The sequence below is a fragment of the Saccostrea echinata genome, unplaced genomic scaffold, assembly GCF_033153115.1.
Source record: "Saccostrea echinata isolate AGI-Se365-2 ecotype Australia unplaced genomic scaffold, CSIRO_AGI_Sech_v1 ptg000050l, whole genome shotgun sequence".
In the NCBI taxonomy this organism is placed as follows: Eukaryota; Metazoa; Mollusca; class Bivalvia; order Ostreida; family Ostreidae; genus Saccostrea; species Saccostrea echinata.
In genome coordinates, this window is record NW_026889799.1 from 444,376 (window position 1) to 468,323 (window position 23,948).

Here is a 23,948-nt window from a genome sequence, read left to right on the forward strand (position 1 = left end):
TCGGAATGCTTTGGGGGCGTGGCTTGCATAATTATTTCAAAATTATTCATGAACGGTACGGTTCGCTTTGTGCACGGTACGGTACGCTTCTTGCACGGTACGGTACGATTCTTGCACGGAACGGTACGGTTCGTTTCTGAGGTGTAGTAGCACGTTTTAGGGTCTGTATATGGTTAAGTAATCGAACCATATGTCATCTTTTTTAAAGATATTAATGGAATCGAAGCATTACATCTTAAATACACGAATCATTTCTCCAAAAATGACAAAAAGTTTATATCGAAGGATTTAAGAGTGATTCGAATTTATGTCGTATTTCATAGAATATTGGGATATTATCATACCGCTGACTGTTCTATAGAAATATGAACGACGCTTATAATTACAGTCCCTGAAACGTTCTACTTTCCCATTTTTCCGTTCGCTCACCGTTCGTTCACCGTTCGTTCAGCGTGCGTTCACCGTGCGTTCAGCGTTCACTTATCGTTCAGTCTTTATTGTCATTCGTAACTCCGAAGTAAAAGGACTTATCATTTTGTAAATAAGGATTTACAGGTTTTTTAATTTAATAATTAACATATCGTGTTTAAAGAATCATTATTTCATGGAAAAAATTATCTACAATATTTATGTTTATTATTCTAACCAAGCTGTTAGGTTATTTATTAAATTTATTTGGAAAACAAATGTTGTTATAAGTATGTACCTATGTAGAGCGATGCTGAAAAATTAAATTTAAATACGGGTAATATACAGATACTTCAAGCACTGCAACATTTTGTTGTTATGTTAAAGACGACAAATCGTTAATGCATAGATAATAATCCAAGTCAAGTAATTTACCAACTGCAGCAAAAATGCGAAAATATTTGTTTCTAAAACATTTTTTTTTTCAAATAATACAGAAATACATGTTAGAACTAGTTCTGAGAATTAAAAACAGTACTGCGGATATCCAGTTAATCAAATATATTTTGAGTGAATTAAATTGATATTGTGGTTTAAAAAAATATTTGTTTAAAATGTAATACATTATAGATTTTTTTTTTCTACTTAAGATATATAAAGTCTTTAATTAGAAAGAGAAAAATACCTTTATAACATGATAATGTGATAAGGTGATTCTCCAGTAATGATATTTTTCACCGTAACTTTATATGTTTGCCATTGGATATGATTAAGAGCCCCCCCCCCCCCCTTTCCCCCTAAATCGGTTACTTAGTTAGTATTTCCAGTATATTTTAATAAACATTTAAAAAGAAGTTAATGTGTTTTATAGCACAAAAAATTTCAGTCTCAAAACAAACATGCATCTAAACAAAGCTATAAAACAAAAAGTAGTTCAAGATATACATGTGCCGGCGGTGATATTTTAAATTGGCAGGGAGTATGTTTCAAATTCAAGCGGCTTAACCATTCCAAGTGTTTATTCCCAATGTATTTTATTCATTTTTTTTTTATAGAAATGTTGGAATCAGATCTAGAAATGATAAGAAAAAATGTTAAAACTTCTTGGAAATATTAACACTTTGCCTTCGGTGTGACGAGACTTTCACACCTGCACAGTGTCGAATGATTTTGATTGACAGGTCAAGCACGTGGACTTCGTGTGAACTTGAAGCAGGAAAATATAAACCGATTATGACTGTCAAATAAATGTACTTGTTGATAAAAAATGGTTACTTTCACTGCCTGATATATTTAGAAAAAAAAAAGACTTTTCGTTTGATATAGGTATAAACATTTGAGGAAAAGGGAGGGTTAAAACCGAATCTCTCTCTTTCTCTCTCATTACTCTCATAAAAACTATGACAGCATATTACTTAAATATCAAGTTGTGAAAATTTAATCTATAATAAATAATATGATTGCCTCTTTGTATCATCTTGTCCGAGTATAATCACGGCCGGGAAATGTCTACAGATACATGTTGAAGTCTGCTCAATAAATCATCATAAAAAATAAAAATGACACATAAATATATTATTGCATTAAAATTTAAAAATACGAGTGTATTTATGCAATACGTCCACATACCTTTGTAAAATATTTAATTTTTTTTCCTCATTATTTTACACGGAATCGCCTTGGCACGGAAATATATGTATGAATGTTACAACCGTTGTAATTCATTCTATAAGTCCATGATTTTCTCTTCTAAAATCCACATTATTTGTAATGGTTTTATATATCAAATAAGAATAAACATATTTATTTTACAACTAGATTAATTTTATCTTTTATACTACAGCGTTCAGTATCATTTACAATGTTTTACAGCGATAAAAATCGTGCTATTAAAAGTTGAATTTAAACATCGTACATATGTGCAGAAAATATTGTAAGAAACTTCAATTAATAATTTTACTTAATGTGCATGTATCGTCTTTCTTGGGACAGTTTTCATTGATTTGTTTATTTATTTATTTATTTTTTAGCACCAGTCATTAGAATACAATAGAATAGTTTCAATGCAAGGAAAAGATCAGAGGCATTCCGAATAAATCTTCATCTTGCGTTAAGCGTTCGTTCACCGTTCACTTTTGCGCTTGCGTGTGCGCTCCGTTCGCGTTCTGCGTCCGCTCACCGTTCACCGTTCACACATCGTTCACCAAGTTGCGTTCAGCGTTCACACATCGTTCACTCACCGTTCGCTCTGCTTTCGTTTCACCGTTCGTTCAGCGTTCGTTCACCGTTCGTTCAGCGTTCGCTCACCGTTCAAGTGGGAAAGTAGAACGTTTCAGGGACTGTAGGCTTTACGCTAGATTTAGTCGTACAGTTTTGCACTGTATATTATTCCACTAACTTTAGCATTGCTAATTTTTTCAGATAGACGACCCGTAGACCCATTATCTGATTTAACAACGGATCAGTATGCTGTTCTCTACACATTATTACTGTGTTGTGATATGTATGGTTGGATCTCAATGGTCAGCGATGCCTCTATGGGTGACATTGATGTTACGAAGACAGTGAAGGAGCTGGAGAGTGAAGAACTTGTTAAATGTGACAGTAATAGTAACAGAGTGCGTATCTCAGAAGACAAACGTATTCAGTTAATGAGATCTTATAGGGAGAAATGTCTCCTCAGTGATATTGACATAGACTTCTTTACAAAAGTTGCCTCGGGGTTTTCCCTATACATCTATGCAGACGCCTATATCTTTAACGAAGATGTTTCTAGAAAGCCACTGGACTCTTGTCCTATAGCTTTAATGAGACTTATAGTTCAGGCCCAAACTGAGATAGACTTTCATATCCTTCACACAGGTATGTTTTTGGGCCAGTGTTATATTGTAGCATGCTTCGCAGTGCATTTATGATATTGGTAGTTGTTGCTTGTTCCCATTTTTTTTTTTTTTTGAATTTTTGTTTCGTCAATCTCTGTAAAAAATAATATAACAAATGAAGCTCTTTAATTTTGTTTGTTTGTATGTTGTCTAAGGTCCCTCTCGAGAATTTTTCACTCATATGGAGACGCCACCACTTGCCAGTGGAGGGCTGCAAATTTTTTCCTATACTCGGCACATACGGCCATTGAGCATTGAGGAATCTTTTTCGTGCCAGCACCTACTGCGACACGGAACCTCGGTTTATACGGTCTCATCCAAAGGACCGGTCTCCACGTCCCACAGTGGGATTTGAACCCGCGACGTAAGGATCAACTTTTTACTTCGCGACTCTAGAGCAGACGCTAAATCCTTTAATAAATCGATGTGTTTTTCCGTGAAGTTATTATATCTATGGGTCGACCTCATGAAAGGGCTATATTTATGTAATATATACAGGGTTCTAAATCATTTGAAATTTTACAATTTGCTCTAGAGTCGCGGAGTAAGGAGTTGATCCTAAGGTCGCAGGTTCGAATCCCACTGTGGGACGTGGAGACCGGTTCTTCGGATGAGACCGTATAAACCGAGGTTCCGTGTCGCAGTAGGTGCTGGCACAAAAAAGATCCCTCACTGCTCAATGACCCTGAGTGCCGAGTATAAGTCAAAAATTTGCAGATCTCCACCTGCAAGTGGTGGCGTCTCTATATGAGTGAAAAATTCTCGAGAAGGACGTTAAACAACAAACAAACAAGCAAACAAAACTTATCTATATGAATAATAATTTAAAGTAAGTTTACTCGTAAGTAGGTTTTTATATTGTAGCATTGAAATGTAGGTCATTGAACTGTCATTGGTTGAAGAGCTACTGCTCTAGAAATCAATGCAACTGGTATCCTTAATGACGTTTTCTGACTGATAAACGGCAATTGTTTTTTCTAAGAAATAAATGAGATACATGTAATACTAAAATTCATGGATGTAAATATTCTATATTAAATGTATGATGGACTGCTTTAACACGTTTTCTTGTCTTATAGGTATATTTCCTCCTGTGTGTAGAGAGTCGGGTATCTTGGAAAAGGTAAGGCATTTCCTACTATCATGGTGCCGACTGAGAAAGATAGTGGATCCTATAAGATGGACTGATATGTGTCCTAATGAGAGGATAAAAAGTGTTTACTCTGCGAGCACAGTATGTTCTTTACCTAATCGAGGTATGTACTTATTTTTGTTTTCTCACGACATGCTTTGATCATTCCATGGATCATCTCTCGAATGCATATCAATTTATTTTATTTTAATTCTCTCTGCGAAATAAGTCTTTGGAATGCTTATGCAGACAAAGAATTCAAATATTTTACACACAGTACTTTATTTACATAAAACATAAATGTGTATGAATAATTTCAGAAACAAAGAGTGTGTTTTTGACTCCCTCAAAAACGGCTATACTCTGTACCATCTTGATGACAGAAAACTATGAAGTCAGCACAAAAACTATAGAGGAGAAGATTCAGGAAGTTGTGAAGGTCTTTCCCACTTTGTGTCATGACGATCTGGATACATTCCGGGACACACTTGAAGAAATGGAGAAATGTGATAAAACTGTAAAAATGGAGAAAGAAAACATAGGGTTTGCATCAGAGAATGTTCGCCATCAAGTGATGAGTTACTTTGTAATGGATTGTCTGAGAACTGACAACGACTATGAGAACTACATCAAACTGTCTTCAGTGGATTCCTTGTTAGAGTACGTACGTACCTGGAGATTCTGTAAAGGTGAAAATGAGCGTTGTATATACTTACCAGAGAAGCTAGAGGACGCATTCATTAAGGCGCTTGGATTAAATGCTATACTTCATGTTTTGGTGGTGAAAAAGAATTATTTTGAGGAGGAAGTCGCTGAGGAAATAAGGAAAAAAGTCATGTCAAATGGTAAATGAATAAAAAAAAATCATTCAAATTATATTACAAGTAAGAGAGAAAACTTAATATAAAATGTAATATATTTGTTACTCTCAAAAAGATGCATTAATGCTATTAATTTTGAGATAAATTATGCTTATTAGCTCACCTGAACTGAAGGCTAAAATAAGCTTTTCTAATCACATTTTGTCCGGCGTTTGTCTGTCCGTCCGTCTATCTATCTGTAAACTTTTCTCATTTTTGACTTCTTCTCAAAAAGCACTGGGCAAATTTCAACCAAACTGGCGAAAAAGTATCCTTGGGTGAAGGGAAATCAAGTTCATTCAAATGAAGGGCCACGCCCTCTTGAAAGGGGAAATAATTATAAATTAGTGAAAAATCGACGATTTAAAAATCTTCTTCTCAAGAACAATGCCAGAAAAGTTTAAACTTAAACGGAATCATCCTCAGGTAATGTAGAATCAAGTTTGTTTAAATCATGACCCCCGGGGGGTAGGGTGATCAATGGACGATCAATTTTTTACATAGGAAAACATAGGAAAAATCTTCCAAAATCTTCTTCTCAAGAACAGCAAAACTATAATTGGTGATAGCTACATAGAAGCATCCTCAGGTAGTGTAGATTCAGATTTGTTCAAATCATGACCCCCGGGAATAGGGTGGGGTCACAATGGACGATCAAAGTTTCACAGAGGAGAATATTGGAAAAATCTTTAAAATCTTCTTTTCAAGAACATAAAGGTTATGATTGGTAATTTTATGTTGAACCATCCTAAGGCAGTGTAGATTTAAGTTAGTTCAAATCATGACCCCAGGGGGTAGGATGGGGCCACAATGCACGATACTTAGGAATACATAGGAAATATCTTTAACAATCTTCTCAAGAACAGCAAAGCCATGATTGGTTTTTTTTTTTTATATGGAAGCGACCTCAGGATGTGTAGATTCAAGTTAGTTCAAATTATGACCCCCGGGGTTAGAGTGGGGCCACAATGAATGAACAATCAAATTTTTACAGAGGAGTACATAGGAAAATTTTTAAAAAATATTCTTCTCAAGAACAGCAAAGCTATTATAGGTGATATTTATATTAGGGATGTCAAAATATTTATTTTCTTTAGTCGAATATTCGATTGCTTTATTCGAACGATAGTCGAATATATTCGAAACTTTTTCGGAAACTAAAATTTTATTTCAAACTTCACTGGTACATCACAAATTTTACCCCCAAATCCCTTTTTTTTAATTTTTTAAAGAGTTACATCATATGTTACACACAGATGTTCACATGGACCTAAAATGTGGATAGTGTGTTTTTATTTACTTAAAATAGACAGCTAATTTCTCCAAAATATACGATTTTCCCGTCAATCATGTTCATAAATCGGTCTGTGAAGTCGATGTTTTAGGATGCATAAAAAAATGAGAGTGCGATATATTTTTTAAATCTGATTAAAATAAAGGGGGGAGGGGCACACATGGTGTCTGTGATGATGTTAAATATTTGAATATACTTTTTGTACCAAGTATCAAAATGTCTTTAAAATATGTAAAAGAATATTAATTTTACAATAATTATCGTAGTGTCCAAACATGTCAGGGCTATAAAGGGTACATGGTTATAAAGAAACAGGGTGACATGCGATAGGGATATTTGTCTAAACTATCAACTTCATCTTCGATTGGATATGTAAAATTTTCAGAATGTATTCCCTTAAATATTTATTATAATGCATTAGTAAAATACAGGTTATTCCAGGTGAATCCCAGACGGAGATCAGACTATAATTGCTATCAAAACATATTTAACACCTATTGTTCTATACCTAATTATCAAATGTGTGCAAAACGGGAACACACCTGGGTACATGTATGAGATGAAGCCCAATTAATAATTTTACAAAGAAAGCGCAGTATAGCGAGATAATTTTATTACAAAAACAACACATTAATTGTCGAATAATTCTCGCAGAAGTGAAGCATTTCTAATCACTGTACTTACTGCTTGTAAAGTCAGCAGTTTTTAATGAGGAAAATTATCTTATCGACAGTGTCTGAGGGAAGACGGTTTCTCAATTTTAGGAGGAGAATTCCATCTCTTATCAATCTTTTATTGAATTTATTTATTCGAATGTCGTTTCGTTATTCGATCGTCGGTCCTTTCGACTGATGGTCGAATAGTCGACTATTCGTTGACATCCCTAATTTATATGGAACCATCCTCAAGTAGTGTAGATTCAGATTTAATTATTCAAATCACGACCCCGGGGGTAGAGTTGGGCCTAAATGAAAGTTCAAACTTATAATGATAAAAATCTTTTAAAAATTCTAAAGCCACGATTAGTCAAAGGAATGTGGAAACATCCTCAGCAAGTTTAGATTCAAGATTGTTCAAATCGTTCCCGCCCCGCTTAAGGGTAGGTTAGAACTTATGTATTTAAATTTTTCATTATTGAACTGATTTCTGAAATTTTCCTAGCCTCAGTGCTCAGGTGAGTGATGTTGCCCATGGGCCTCATATTCCATGTATTAATGTTTCAGTTAATGTGCCAGAAGAAATTCTTGATTGGGACTATGATGCGAGATATAGGTACGTAGAGTGTGCTAAAAAGGGAACTCAGAGTACACACAGAGCTCGTGCGATGATTGTAGGATGCGCTGGTGCTGGTAAAACTACTCTCCTTAAACGCCTACAAAAGAAAAGCTTGGCAGAGTTAAGAATTTTGAGGTCGACAGTCGGACTAGAGGTTCACGAGGACATATTTGAAGTTTCACAGGATGAAGATTCTTTAAGAGGTGTGTAACGTACTAAAATTTTCCAATAAATGATGAAATTAAATGTACAACTTTTAAAAAATTTTAATCATGATTTTTTCCCCAAAACTTATATCAATATGTACGACTCTTTATGCAATCATTCTTTAGTTAAAAGCCATGTCTTCCGTTATTATGGACATAAAAGACACCGCCCTCCTCAATGAAAATAAAACTCAAAAATTTTCGTATTTTATTATTCATATGCAGAAGTACTTTCTTGAAAAAACGTCACTTTGATTCTTCACCCAAGTGTTGTGAAATTTGTATGTGAAATATCAATTCTCCTTGGCAATTTCAGACCATTGACCATTTTTACAAAACATATTACAACTAAGATTAACATTCTTTGTGCCGTGGGCCTATTTTGGGCCTATTTTTAAAAACTACGATAAGTGCCTTGGGCCTAATTTGCGCCTACCGCTTAACCCAGTACCTCATCAATAAAACTAATTAGGACGTTCCTTCATTGTGTGTAGTTTCGCGCCATTTTGTCAACCCCTTTTTGTTAAAAAAAATATTTTTTTCCATACTAAATGTATGTCTGGAATATACAATAGAACTCCAATTTTACACGAGTATTTCATTTCTCTTAATCTTTAGAAAAAGCAAACAATGAATTCTGATTCGAAATTTAGAAATTTTATCTACGTTTTAGGGTCTTATTTTAACAGGAGCTTTGTTTATCCTTGTGTGTTCGGCATTAATCTCTTTGATTGTACGGACGAATTGATGGTAAAATTGCTATGAGCAAAATCTTTAGATATAAATGTGATCCATCATCTTGGATTATTGGCTTAATACTTGATTGATTGATTGATTGTTTGTTGTTTAACGTCCCTCTCGAGGATTTTTCAATCATATGGAGACGCCACCACTTACCGGTGGAGAGCTGCAAATTTTGTCCTATACTCGGCACTTACGGCCATTGAGCAGTGAGGGATCTTTTTCGTGCCAGCACCTACTGCGACACGGGACCTCGATTCATACGGTCTCATCCGAAGGACCGGTCTCCACGTCCCACAGTGGGATTCGAACCCGCGACGTAAGGATCAACTCTTTACTTCGCAAATCTAGAGCAGACGCTCTAACCACTAAGCCACGCGGGCGACGCTTAATACTTGACATGGGAGCAAATAAATCTCTTGATAAGCATAACACATAAAAAAAGATATTTTATGAAAAACAATATATATATATATATATATATATATATATATATATATATATATATATATATATATATATATATATATATATATATATCCAAAGTCTCTTTTTTGTAATAGAATAAAAACACTTTAAAACACTTTTTGAAATATTTCAACCGCGTTACCGGCCTTCATCAGTCGTGTTTATTTAAATGCATAGCAACTAACGTTGAACAACGTATAATGACGTCACAATGTACATACAATAGAAAGACAACGTCATGAATCAAAATTGCGCGAAAAACATCTGAAAAGATTGCAAAAGTAATCAAATGATACATATATCTGGACTCTAAATAATGTAAAATAAATTATTCCATATAAATAAACATATTTATATGTATAATGTACCGCAAAACTGTTCATATATTGATTTAGGGGGCAATAGTGCTCCCTTTTGTTTATACCAAATGGTATATAAGTATTTTTTTTTTCTTCCATAGATTCTCCTTATATTTCCTATAAATGTCATTATTGTACAGTTTTTCAATACCTATAATACAGTAATCTTTTAATGTGTGAAATTCTGAGTAAAAATATGCAGCAACAGGGTCATTGGTTTCTCTTCTAATGAGTGAGAGATTTAAGACATGTCTTTGGTATATAAAGTCCCACCAGTTTCTCCCACATACACAATCTTATTACACTTTTTACCAAAAAATCCCCATATACAACATTGCAAGATTTACAATTAATATAATTTTTGATGTGATAAATATTTCCCTTATTGGCTTCAAATTGGCTTGTTTTAATAATATATTTGCAAAGAATACATTTCTTAGCACCACACGGCTCGCACAAATTTCCTTTCTTGAAAAATAAATTGTTTTTTTTTTTAACTAAAATGTCCTTAAAATTTTTGTCTCTTCTAAAGGCAACAATGGGTTTGTGTTTGAACGCGTTTTTAAAATGATCAGAATTTTCTAGGATTTGTTGACATTTTTTTAAAATATTGTGAATATTTGGAAGTCCTTTTGAATAGGTAAGTACAAGGGGAACCCGGTCACACTGCTTATTCTTTTTATTATATCTCAAAATATCCCATCGATCAAGCTTATCCACTTTTAAAAGTTGTTTTCCCACTTCGTTGTTTGAATAACCGCGTTTTCTTGAATTCGTTTTCACTTTTTCCATTTGATGAAGATATTCATTCTCTGTGGAGCATATTCGACGTGCTCGTAGGCCAAGGCCGAACGGAATTGCGCTTTTTGTAGATTCGGGATGGCTGAATGTTTTATTGAGATACAAATGTTTGTCCGTAGGTTTGCTGTACACGTCTGTTGAAAGAAATCCCTCTTCGAGCGAAATTAACACGCCAAGAAACTCTATTTTTATTTTTGAAACACGTAAGTCAAGTTGAATGTTGGGGTGTATACTATTAGCAATTGCATAAAAGTTGTATAGTTCATCTTCTGTCCCTGTCCAGATTCCAAAATGTCATCAATGTACCTCAGTTAAAAAAAAAATGGTTGTTTTGTAGAATTTTCAAAAAGAATGCGTTCCCATTCTCCCATATAAACACAGGCGTAGTTCCGTCCAAGTTTTGATCTAATAGCAGTGCCTTCAGTTTGGATGTAATACTTGTTGTTAAAGCTAAAATTATTATTATCTAATACAGCATCCATCATTTCCAATATACTGTTGGTGTCAACTTCTTTTTTCTGTCAGTCATTTAAAACTTTTTTCATGACTTCTCTGGCTTCTTTTCTTGGTATACTAGGATACAGTGCTTTAATATCCATACAAAACAAAATAGAATCCGGCAATGGTTGATTTTACCTGGAGACTTTCTTTAAGAAATCGGTCGTATCCTATATGCAACTTTTCAACGATCTATTTGCGTTCTCAAGCTGCAACTCGACATACTCAGCTAACTTCTCCGTGAGGTGTTGACGACCATTTACTATTGTTCTTAATGGTTGGTTCTTTTTATGTACTTTCGGATTAGCCTGTAATTTACCTGAACAAATTTTTGTTGGCAGAAAGTAGTATCGTAAATCAGATGAGATGGATCGTCTTTTATGCATATTATTGATAAGCTTTTTCATTTTATTAGTAATTTGTTTGCTTCTGTCTTCTTTGACCTCTGTTCAACATTTCATTTTCTACTTGATCAACATATTTGTTTGTGGCTAACTGACGTTTTTCATACTAATTGTTAGGCGATTATTTAAACACTGAATTGTCGACGGATTTTTCCGTTATTTCCCGATCATGACAAGGAGCACACGGCGGGTGTGACCGGTCGGCAGGGGATGCTCCCTCCTCCATGGCACCTGATCCCACCTCTGATGTTTAGAGGTCCGTGTTTGCTCTGCTCCTATTTTGTATTGTTTAATGGACTTTTAAGCTTTAATACTGTTCGTTATCTCCATATATTTCTTCTGTATCCATTACAACTATTCTTGATCCTTTGTCTGCTGGTCTAATGATGATGTTTGGATCTTCTAGTAGCTCTCTCATAGCGTTCTCTTCTGACTTTGTAATGTTACTCAAAAATGTTCTACTCAATCCCTTGATTACGTCTTCCTTTACTTGCCTAATATATTCATCGAGCAATTTGTCACTTCCCTCTTCCGGTGTCCAACTTGTTTTTGATTTTGTGTTTTTGAAATGTTCCTCCTTTTCTAGGGTTTCTTCATCCTCCTCATCAATAAAGTATTCTCGTGGGCGCATCCTACGTTCCCATGTTTGCAGGTCTGCTAATAGTTGCGTGAAATCAATGTTTTTCTTGGTAGGTACAAATTTTAGTCCTTTTTTCAGTAAACTCAAATGTGCCTTTGTTAGTTTTTTTGACGACATATTGATCACATCCATTTCTATATTACTAGCATTCGGTATTTCCATAGACTCAGATTCCAATTCATTTTCCTGAGAATCCAAAGTGTATATTTTTGGGTCAGTTGACGGTGGATGATCCGATATCTCAGAATTAGAAAGGCAACAGTCGCAATGACGACGTGAAGTTTTGATAAAATTGAAATGATTTGAAGAATGATTAAGACACATGAAATCTTTCTTGTGATTGCACTCATCAGATGATGAGTATTTTTGCCACTGGGTTTGATTATTAAAATATGATTTCACGAAAATGTCCATATCAAAACGGTACCCTGCTGCAATTATTTCAGCCTCTGTGGTCCAGGAGGCAACACTACCATCTAATAAATTGACATTGTTCAAATGATTTTGAAAATCACCATCTATAAATTCTTGATTAAATTGTCTATTTGCACTCAGTTCTTCTACAACAGTTTTCCTAACATCAGCATGAAATTTTTGATCGTCAAATAAATTGTACGCAATGCATCTATAAAAGCAATTCCCATATCCCTCTATTTGAATTTCTTTTGTTTTCATTACTTTTGATTGAATTGTCTGCAGATGAATTATCATGCACATCAAGCTCGGAATCATCTTGCACACTCCTACTTTTCGATAATGCAGAAAGTTTTTTACTCTTAGTTTTTTTTAAGTTTTCTTACATTTTTTCTACGTTATCCTCGATAGATGAAAAAGCTACATTATATTGTTTTTCTCCAAGTTCTGTCTTTAAGTTTACGCATTGTTTTTCTAAAGATGTTTTTAGTTTTGAAACAGTTTCTTCACAAACTTTTACAGACTCTTGCAAAAAGTGTTTTAAAGTGTTTTTATTTTATATATATATAAATAAATATCAGGATATATATATATACATGTATATTAATAATATCGAGACATCATGTGTGTACATTCTCTTTTATCAAACTATGACTAAGATTTATCGATAGCGTTGATAAATTTATGTTTATAAGTTATAAAGAGTAAAACACTAAGAAAAGATCTTTTACCAAAGACATGGTCTATGAATATTTGCAGTCATATAGATGTGAAATATTCTTCACTCTCGAGAAAAGTAGGTAAACACTGGTAAACATTAAATTAAATTAACATCACATCAATGACCTTGCAAAATTTCATCTACCCCAGAACCACTGCACCAATTTCAACCAAACTAAACTAAAAAATTCCTTGTGTAAAAGGAATTCAACTTTGTCCAGATGAAATACCAGACCCTCTTCCAAGGGGAGATAATTAAGAATTACTAAAAAATCTTTTTCTCAAAAGGCAAGACAAGCTTTAATACATGTTCTAAATTCATATGTTTTTCCAATTCTTGACCCCTGTGAGTAGGGTGGGGACAAATTAGGTGTTCAAAGTCTTACATAGAAATATAAAGAAAACTAGACGAGCTTGTTGCAAAGCAGCAAAGCAACAAATACATGTAAGTCTTCCGTCTAAATTTCAAGGAGATGAGATCAAGATCGAGAGACATCTACGGTCATATGAGCAAGAATGAGCCATTTACCATTACTTCTGGTGTGACCGGAAGTGACGACTTTTAATGATCTCCTTAGCTGCTACTTGTCATTTTAAACAACTTTGCTTCTATGATGCTATACAAATTCTCAATACTTTTTGAGATATCAGGAAAACACTTTTGGCCCCTGTAACTCCCTAATTTTAGGGGACAGTCCCTTACTGTTGATATCCTTTGAAAGATCGTAACATTTTACACAACTTTTGTTCTATATGTTTTAACAAACTGTTTACAGGTAAAAATATATTGTAGAAAAGGTGTTAGAAATTTTAAAAATACCGATAGGACTTTTTCCGGGCCATAGCGAGCGACGAAGTGTGGCACTTCCGGGGTAAGAGAAATGCGTCTGTCACATCTACACATGTTGCTCTATCATCGCCGAAAAATGTCATGTTTCTGTCTAGAAGCGCTTTTGAGAAAACTGCTGGACAAAGTGAACCTCCGAAAATCACTAAATCGCGGAAAGCTCGGAACCGGAAGTGACGTCATCAAAACAAAAGAAATCCATCTAGATTTTTTATTGTTCTATCAGACCTGTAAGTTTCATGAAAATCGAGCGAGTCGTTTCCTAGAACTCGCGTGCACAAAATCGGTAAGAAAAAAAAAAACAATAATAATAATAAAAAAAAAATAGTGGAAAAGAAACCTAAGAAAAACAAGAGGGTCTTCCGCTGAAGACCTAAGACCTTAATTATTTGAAAATCCTCTCAAGAAAAGCAAAGCTATGATGAGTCATATTACAGATAAATTGATGTTACAGGGGTTTCCATTACCTCGTTAAAAATCGGTATTTTGCAAATTCTATGATCGTTATAAAGACATTGTTAGCAAATATAACCTTGGGTAGGATGGGGCTAGAATAGATAAATGTTTTCTTTACATAGGAATATATAAAAATCTTTAAAATTCTTCTTTTTATGAACAACATAGTCAATGGTTATTTATATTGATAAACTGACAAACATCACCAGGTAGATTATATATAAAAACTGTTCTGATCAGTACCCCAAGGAATAGGTTGATGCCAAAATAGACTATAAGAGTTAACGTGAAAATAAAATAGGAAGAAAACTTTTCAAGAGTTGAAATACCATCCTAAATCATGATAATAAGCAAAACATACATAAGTGGTGTAAAATCATTGTTTTTTTTTTTATTTATGAGGTCTGGGTTGAAGAATGTACGAAAATCAGAAATCCAATTTTTACATAATGCTCTCCAAAATAGCTTGGCCATGTTGATCGTACTGATATTGAAGCATCCCAATGTTATGTATATTCAACTTTGATTAAATCATTGTCCCCATAAGGCAGCGCTCTAATTGGCGACTAATTTAGTCGCCATGGCGCCTAAAATTTTTAATTGGCGTCTAAAATTTTTCATAAGTCGCCAAATTGTCGACCATTTTACATTGACTTGGCCATCCTCAAATTCCGGAACTTAAGACATTTGTAAGAATTTTTATTTTTCTAAAGAAGCAAAAAGAAATTTAAAAGAAGAGGAAATTATTTTTAGCAATGGACATGTCATGTTTTCTAGGTAACCTTTTTTTTTTTTTTTTTTTAGTAAGCACACATGCGAACAAAATTTCACGCCGCATCAGTGCACACACAGCTCAGGTAGAATAGATAAAACAATAACTGCACCCAGGTAATTGTTGGCTTTAAGAAATCGATAATTATGAAATACAGAACATTAGGCGACCCGGTGATGTGGTCATTTATTTGCCAATTAAATTATAATCACTCATTAGAGATATCGTCTACATATTAGTGTCATGTCGTACTTTTACGGACGAGAATGTTAATCATGTAAACAATCCTCTATACTTTTACAGTTTTAAAGAATAGTTCATGCAGTCCAAATTTCTTGAAAAGCAATGATCGATTATTTTTATTTTGATATTAGAGTTTTACATGCTTAAGTTAAAGACGGCATCGTGGGTAAGTTAAGGCTACACCCAGAGATATCCTACTTGCCTTTACAATATGACGTCATAGTAAGCTGTATGACGTGAACTTTAGAAATAATAATTTCTTATTATCTATATTTAAAGTTTAATTTCAGGTGTAAGAAATGAATGGAATCATTGATAAACATAATATAAACAAAATCTTGTCGTTTTTGGGTGGTATAAATAGATAAGTATTTATCACAGGGGTTAAATACCAAACCTATGACGTCATAGCTATTGATCAAATATTTGCCGAGTGAAAATTAAACGTGACGAGAATTCTTGTAAACAAATTTATGAAATGGGAATTTTAAAGCATATACCGTGAATGCTATGTGTGATTCATAAGGAATTAAAGATTGAGAATAAGGTACGCTGATATATTCTTATCATGTTTTCTTATAATGAACACAGACAGTGCTTTGAAATCCCGATCAGCCTTTCCTCTGTCGTTCAATAACAACAAAGATGCAAAAGTTCAACACTACGCCGCATACTGTGAAACATAATTTTTGTCTGTATCGAAAGGTTGTATTCTATAGTACTTGGAAAGTGCTGCTAGAATCGTGTGGTTACCGTGAATTGATGACAATTCCTTCGTCGTATGTATAAAATGTAAAAAGTTTGGTAAGGTTTCATGCGAAACTTTGGAATATTTTTTCTGTGTCAGAAGAGGATTCTAGCAGCACTTTTCATGGCCCAGTGATGTTTTTACATAATTTTTTTTTTCACAAAAAGAAATGAATTATCCCGGGATAGTGTTGAACTTTTCACCTTTTCATTAGGCAATTTTTCTATTTATAGACGTCACGTGATGATGTCGTAGTGGAATGCTTCTTTTAACCTTAGACTCAATGACATCTATAAAATGGATGATAATGCTAAATGTTTTTATCTATGGCTTTTCCGATTTATCAATGTTACATTTTACGAAAAAAGTCTAAATTCGCCGAAATATGATCTGGGTACTGCTTTAACACACCTGCGATGTAACTCAGATACATGTACTCTTGTCAAAACCACTTTCAAAGGCAGAAGGGGAACTAGACACTCTCCACATGGGTCCCTATATTGATTACTATTAACTTTTAAAGTTGGCGCTTAAAAAATTGCCTGGCGACTAAACATTTGCATTGGCCTAAATTTTAGAGGTCACTTAGAGCCCTGCCTTAAGGTTAGATTTTTGTCATTATTACGAAGTCAATGTTTTTTTTATAAAATTAAAAAGTGACTCAGGTGAGCGTTCTGTCCAATGGACCTCTTGTTATTTATTAATCATGTTTTACTGTCCATCTACTTCTTCGATTTAAAATCTGATTAGTGAACTATATGTACACACTTAATTCAGAAAACGATACGTGAATAGTTGTAAGAATATATGATAATACTACTTTCACATTTTACTTTTGAACCTGCATTTTTTGCATTTGGTAAGTTCTACTGATTTGAGGTTCAGGGATGTATAAAAGATACTGGAGGTTAACAATGTTCATTAGTTGAGAAAAAAAATCATGATGTGTTCTTTAACTCCATATTTAGCTATACTATACGTTTAATCAATTAGCAGTAGTTATTATCATTCATATATCGACTCAGTATATCCCGGTGAAGTCGAAAGGAAAGACACTACAGAATTTAACACTTCTATGTCATGTTTAGATGTTCAACTGACTTGAATGAACAATTAATAAGTACACTACTCAACAAACATGATGAATTTAGCTTTCCAAACGTCAACTACCTATATCTATACACTGATTCGATACAAAGGAGCACATTCTAAGTTCGCTCAATTTTAATTTGAAACCGAGGCAGGATACAGAATAAAGTTGGTGTTACAATGCTTTGTAAACAATTCTGTTTGAAGTCAGAATCTCACAAACTCTATGGTCGATGTAATGATCTACCTTGTTTGCAAATACGACCCATCATTGTATTTCACTGGCATGGTTCATACCAATTGTTGGTTCATTTTATTATTTCGTTTACGTTATAAATACAAAGGGTTTAGAACAAGAGTTACCGGTCAACAGAGGAAGCTTACTTCTCCTAGGCCCCTGATCCTACCGCTTGTGTTTTCTGAGATTGGTGTTTTGACATGTTTTTGACTGCATTCAGTATTCGAATAATGTGATAGACCACACAGTTTTTTTAAATCCTTAAATGTTGAAAAAATATCGATTCATTTCAATTCAATAGGGTATGCAATATAATGATAAAGAAAACTTCTGAAATCGATTAGACGATAATATATGTAACGTTAAATTATGTTTTGGTAATATTTGGACACTAAAGAGCCAGTTATTGATCTACTAATTCTTGACATGTCACTTGTTAATTAACAGCATTTCTGTACAATCTTTAAATCAAGCATAGCATCAAAGATATATCGAAAAAATTACAGTGATATATGTATCATTAAAATTGCGGGATATAAGTTTTGTTTAATATACTTTTTTGTTTTATTAAGCTCTTGCAGCAGAAACAAATAAGGAAGGGAAGCAGCTTTTGAGTGTCATGGATTTTGGAGGACAGTGTGCCTACTACGCCTGCCATCAGGTCTATCTCAGCAGAAGGGCTTTCTATCTGCTGGTGATAGATATGTCTAAACCATTTAAAGAAAAGATCGACAAGAAATGTTGTGACCAAGAAGGAACAATGTTCGGTGACTGGACATATGGGGGTACATGTTTTAGTTTATCTCTAGCATGTATGATATTTTAAAAATGAAATTGTAAAATATAGGCAAAAATCAAAGTACATTAACAATGTAAGGAAATATTCATGTAAAAACATATTACCATTATCTTTTTACAACATCTGATTCAAAGAAAATTTTCCATGTGTACTTGAGATGGTCATTGAATTAAATATTTTGTTCACAATAGAATACCTTTTGTTCTGGATGAAGTCTATACATCTGTACAGTGCTGCAGATGCTCCCGTTATACTAGTGGGAACTCACCTCGACAAAGCCAAAGGACAGGTAATAGAACTTACATTACATTTCATAAAACATAGTATATTTTTCTTTGTTTTGTGATGCAAATGTGCATAATTATATCTTCCAGCTATATTTCCAAAAGAAACAATTTGATAGGCCTTTAGCGCACATTCGTTAACGATAATTTTATATGCTATGCATGCAAAGAGCTAGGTTCATTATTTCGTATAAAATGGCCCTGTAGATATACCAGTTTATTGACTGTAGATATACCAGTTTATTGACTGACACACTTTGCTCATTTCAAACATCAAAATATGAAGTTGAGACTTGGTGCATTCATTTCCTATAACAATTTTTCTTCTAGAAGTCCAGAAATTAGAAAACAGGCTTTCTGAATTTGAAATGTTTTTGAATTTGGCAAAAATAGGTGTATGTGAGTACTTTAAGTAAGGAATTAAAATATGAGCACACTCCTGGCGCAGCTAGGTTAAGGACTCCAATATTTACATCAGCCTCTGCATAGGTTGGGGAAAACAATTATGAAGTCACGTTAAACAATACACATGAATTTCTACAAATAAATACAATGTTCTTTTTTTACACACTTAAATACTTGTTTCACATAAAAATTGTAAAGATAAATGGATGTGCTACTTATTTTAACATAAAAGCACTTGGCGAATGTAGAAATCTCGCAATACTGACTCAGATTTTTAAGAAAATCAAAGGGCGAAAAAGCTTGCTTGCTCCCGAAAAGCTTGTAGATTAAAGATCAAGAGGCATTTTTTGTTAAGAATTCAATTATAGCAAACTTGAAGGACTGGAATGATAGATTCTGTATGCTACGCATATAAAAATTCATACAGTATTTAAATTCTATGTAAATTGAAAAAAAATACGCTTGTGTATGATTTAAATATACCTGTTCTGTTTGTCAATTTCTGTATGTCCTCAAAAATGGATATACAGAAGTGTAGATTGTATCAGTCACATAATGTCAGTATTTAAATCTCACTAATCTTTGTAACTGTAGAATCAAGATACCTTTGGTGCACTATTTCTATAATGCAAATTGTTGGTTTGATAATTTAGAGACACTTCCACAGATACACCCAATTAAAATTAACAGTATTCTGTGTTTATAAGTCTTTCTATAGATAAAGAAAGTTTTCAGAGAAAAATGTAGTAGTAATGTAGTAGTAATTAAGTACATGTACTTACAATTAAATGAGATTTTATAGGCTATGTTTTCAAAGCTTTTAGGATCTTCAACTGCATATTGCTAATTCATGTGACTCCCTGTCATTTTCTTGCGATTTGACGGCTTTGGGCCATTTTGCGATATTAAGTACTCGCATAAAATAAGGAATCTACAGTACTTAATCCTAAATATTTTAATATCAATAATAATAAATAAAAAGACATTAAGTTAGGGTTTGATTTTAAGAAAATATAACGATGTCTCATACATTTTCTTTGTACAAGTGTTTATCTTTTCAATATTTTTGTTATTTAGACTTCGGACACATTGTACAGAAGTATTTTGGATCATCTGAGGTACGATGAAAATCTCAAAAGACACTTGAACAGAAAGAGATGCTTCGTTTTAGGCTTTCAGGAAAAAGGTGAACAATGTCTTGACAAACTCTCAGATTTAGAAAAATGTATTGTTTCAATTGCTAAAGAAGAACGGTGGAAGGAAACTATTCCAAGAGACTGGGCAATGTGTGAAGTTGTTCTAGTGGAACTCAAATCCACAGAAAAAATGCTTTCATGTAAGGAAGTGTCTAGAAAATTCTTGAACTACATCGAAGAGAAAGAAACAAATGTTCAAGATGTTTTGAAACTTTTCCATGAAATTGGACTTATTCTGCATTTCAACGAGGAATGCCTTTCTGAAACTGTTGTTATTGACATCCAATGGTTTGTTGATGCCTTCAAAAATATCATTACAGATCCAAACCATGTTTTAGATTTAGTAAAAAGTGACGCCGAATGGATGGACTTCGACCAAAATGGATATCTTTCCCACCAACTTCTCAAAAAAAATATGGGCATCCGGAGAATTGCAAATAGAGCCTAGCAAGCAAAGGAATATACTCCAGTACATGGAACATCTTGGATTGATATTTGTGGGGCTGAAGTCGGACATTCATTACATACCTTGTATGAATAAACGTACATTTGATGCTGCACACGAGGAGAAATTGAGAAAATGTCAAAATAAAACATCAGTGTTGGTCTTCAGATTCATTTTTTTGCCATGGTTTGTTTACTTTCGTCTTATTGTTACTTGCATGACACATGGATGGAGAGTTTTGAAGGACGATGGACTATGTCTGTATAAAAACATTGCTTGTTTTGATTATAAGCAGCACAATATTGTTCTTGCAGTAAATCACTCATCAATACAACTTCAGGTGTTTCAACATGGTAACACTATTGTCAAAAAAGAAGTCACTCTGGAAGTACGTGACACCATAGAGCGATTATTAAATCAAATCTCCGGAAGCTTTCACAAGAAAATCATGTACAGTGTAGGGTACCAATGTACACTAAATGAGGTATATTGTGAATATGATAAATGTTTTGTTGAAGAGAAAGAAATTCACGGGAAGGGTCAAATAATTTGTCCTCGACATGAAATGATACATCATCACACTCTGTTTGAGCCAGATTTACTCGGATACTGGACAAAGGTAAAAAAAAACTTTTAAAAGGCTATAATTATTCAAATTGCAATCGTAACTACATCAATATTATTTTATCAAAAAAGTCAAGTATCAACAGAATTCATTCGTTTAGAATATTAATATAAAATATTTCTACAAAATTGTAGGATTGTGGAATATCAGAGAAAGGTCAGTGTTCTTGAAAGAAGTATTTTTTCTAGAATTACTGAGCGTCTTAAAAATGTTCAGATTTCATTGTGGTTTCATAATATAACTTAATATCAAAACGGTACTTCCAGAATATACTAGTCGATAATATAAAACACTTTATAATTACGATTGAAATATCTTAATAGTTGCAAGCCTACATGGAGACACCTTTATCAACCTTTATGAAGAGGGACTGCTAAAATTCCACTTTAAGATGTTTGAAAAGTTAACCAAGGTTGGGCGAGATGCCATGCAGGTTTATTTTGATACGGTGTTCCCACGACAGGACATTATTAAAATGTCATCGGAAAAGGATAAAGTGAAGAAAAAATTTCGTTTGAACGACAATCAATTCAACAGGCTTTTTCCTGGTATATAGATTTATTTACCTTTAACAATATACCTCGTATACTCCACTGATTAACAATAATGCTATCAGTGTTAGGTAAATTAGAAGTGAAAAAAGATGTGAAATTAAATCAATATTTAAAAAAAAAACATGTATTTCACTAAGAATTCTAAATCAATAATGTAGCTAAGGGGAACAGAAATTTGTGGGTAGAAATGTATCAGTTCAAAAAGAATAAAAACTTAGAATAACTGAAGTTTATCTTTAATTAGACTAACATTCACAATATGAAATCGTGGTTATAGGATATACACTGTATTATTCTACCTTATGACACAGATACTCTGAAATTACTAATTTTCGTGTAAATATTAATTGTGTTTTTTTTTTTTTTCATTTCATTGTATGAAGAGACCCGTGAGATTAGGTACTTCACGAACTGTAAAATTTGATATATATATATATATATATATATATATATATATATATATATATATATATATATATATATATATATATATATATATATATATAGATAGATATATAGATATAGATAGATAGATATATATATATATATATATATATATATATATATATATATATATATATATACAGACCCTGAAACGTGCTACTACCCCACACGCACGCTGCACGAACGGTACACGCTCGCTACACGGTTTGCACGAAACGCTGCACGGTTTACACGAAACGCTACACGGTTTGCACGAAACGCCACACGGTTTACACGAAACGCTTTGCACGAAAGGCTGCACGGTTTACACGAAAGCCTGCACGAAACGCTTTGTACACGTTTCTCACACGCTTTGTACACGATTCTCGCACGCTTTGGCCTCGATCTGGATTTTCTATTCGGAATCTCTCGGACTTTATTTAAATTATTACGGATTAATCAAAGATTAGTTAAGAATTGCAATCATTCTGATTAAGTTAAGATTAAACCTCGCTACACCAGTACTATACTAACAGATAAAATACTCAGTTGTAATTAATTAATAGTTGTCAATGAGTATGTGACCCGGCCGGTGAAATGCCTATCATCGTCTATGTACAAACCTTTTTCATTAGACTCTGAATTACGCACTGAAAGAACAAATATATTTGTATTTCATAATCTTTTACAGCATTCAATGTTTTTACAATTATAGTTTGATATTATAAAGTCGTTTTTATTACTGAAAATAAATGCAGTTATTGATTTGAAGAAAAAAAAAATGATTAAATTGCGTATGATTTCTGTAAACGGATTGATTTTCTTTTCCTTTCTTTTTTTTTAATTACTGATTTATTCATTTTTTAATTGGGTAAATAAATAATTTCATTTGATTAATTAGGTTCTGCTTATAATTTGCAAAGGTAATATGTACACTGCATCAAACAAAAACATTGTGCGTGAAAGGGGGGGGGGGGAAGGTAGATTACCGAGATTTTACTTCTGTGCCTGGCTAAATATAACGGGCACTTGTTTCAGTAAGTATACATGTACCATTGGAAAAAAATTATTATAGAAACAAATACTCGTTCTAAGAAAAAAAGATATCCATATCTCAAACGGGACCCGATAAATGTAACTCATTAAATGAACTTTATTCAGAATGGTAAATATATCGTTTCATTACAGAGTTGAACTTTAATTCATCAAAAATTTTATATGGTAGAGAAGGCGGGGGATAGGTATTGTAATTCTTTAGTTCTCTTTTGAGGCATTGTGTACAATATATCCACCACCTTGTAAAATCCTTGATATAAAAACCCCGTCTAGCCAAAAAAAAAAAATGTAATCAATAGTCTCAGCTCTTAACAATACATTCAGTATACATGTATACATGTCCAATCATCAAAAACTAAAAATTATGCTCTAGAACTGCTTGATTAACAAAACAACTAATACATAATTATTCAGGATTTATTTCTTTATATTTTTTTTTATTCACGAATACACTGGCAAATTAATTCACTGTTTACAGACAGTCGGTAAAATTTAAGAAATAAAATCCACGGGTATTTATTTTTACCTATTAAATACTATTAAAACAATTTAATTCATGAATTATTGTCGGTTGTCATCTTAGCCATGACTGACAAGAGCTAATACATGTAGCAGAATAAGTTTTCAGTTCCCGGCACGCGGAGCCCGTGATCGCTGTTGTAAATG

The 23,948-nt window shown here is 33.4% G+C and overlaps 1 protein-coding gene and 1 pseudogene across 1 annotated transcript in view; one reads left to right on the forward strand and one right to left on the reverse strand.

Annotated features, from left to right (window-relative positions):
• LOC133203344 (uncharacterized) overlaps nt 1–21,226 on the forward strand; it is a 41,238-nt gene extending 20,012 nt beyond the window's left edge. The window contains exons 5-11 of the mRNA XM_061339141.1: nt 2,830–3,270; nt 4,370–4,546; nt 4,743–5,267; nt 7,800–8,054; nt 18,068–18,280; nt 18,486–18,583; nt 20,061–21,226. Of these exons, the coding sequence (XP_061195125.1) occupies nt 2,830–3,270; nt 4,370–4,546; nt 4,743–5,267; nt 7,800–8,054; nt 18,068–18,280; nt 18,486–18,583; nt 20,061–20,627 (2,276 nt within the window). The 3' untranslated portion in view covers nt 20,628–21,226. The remainder of the gene's footprint in view (nt 1–2,829; nt 3,271–4,369; nt 4,547–4,742; nt 5,268–7,799; nt 8,055–18,067; nt 18,281–18,485; nt 18,584–20,060) is intronic.
• LOC133203329 (uncharacterized) overlaps nt 1–23,948 on the reverse strand; it is a 139,351-nt pseudogene that overhangs the window by 43,675 nt on the left and 71,728 nt on the right.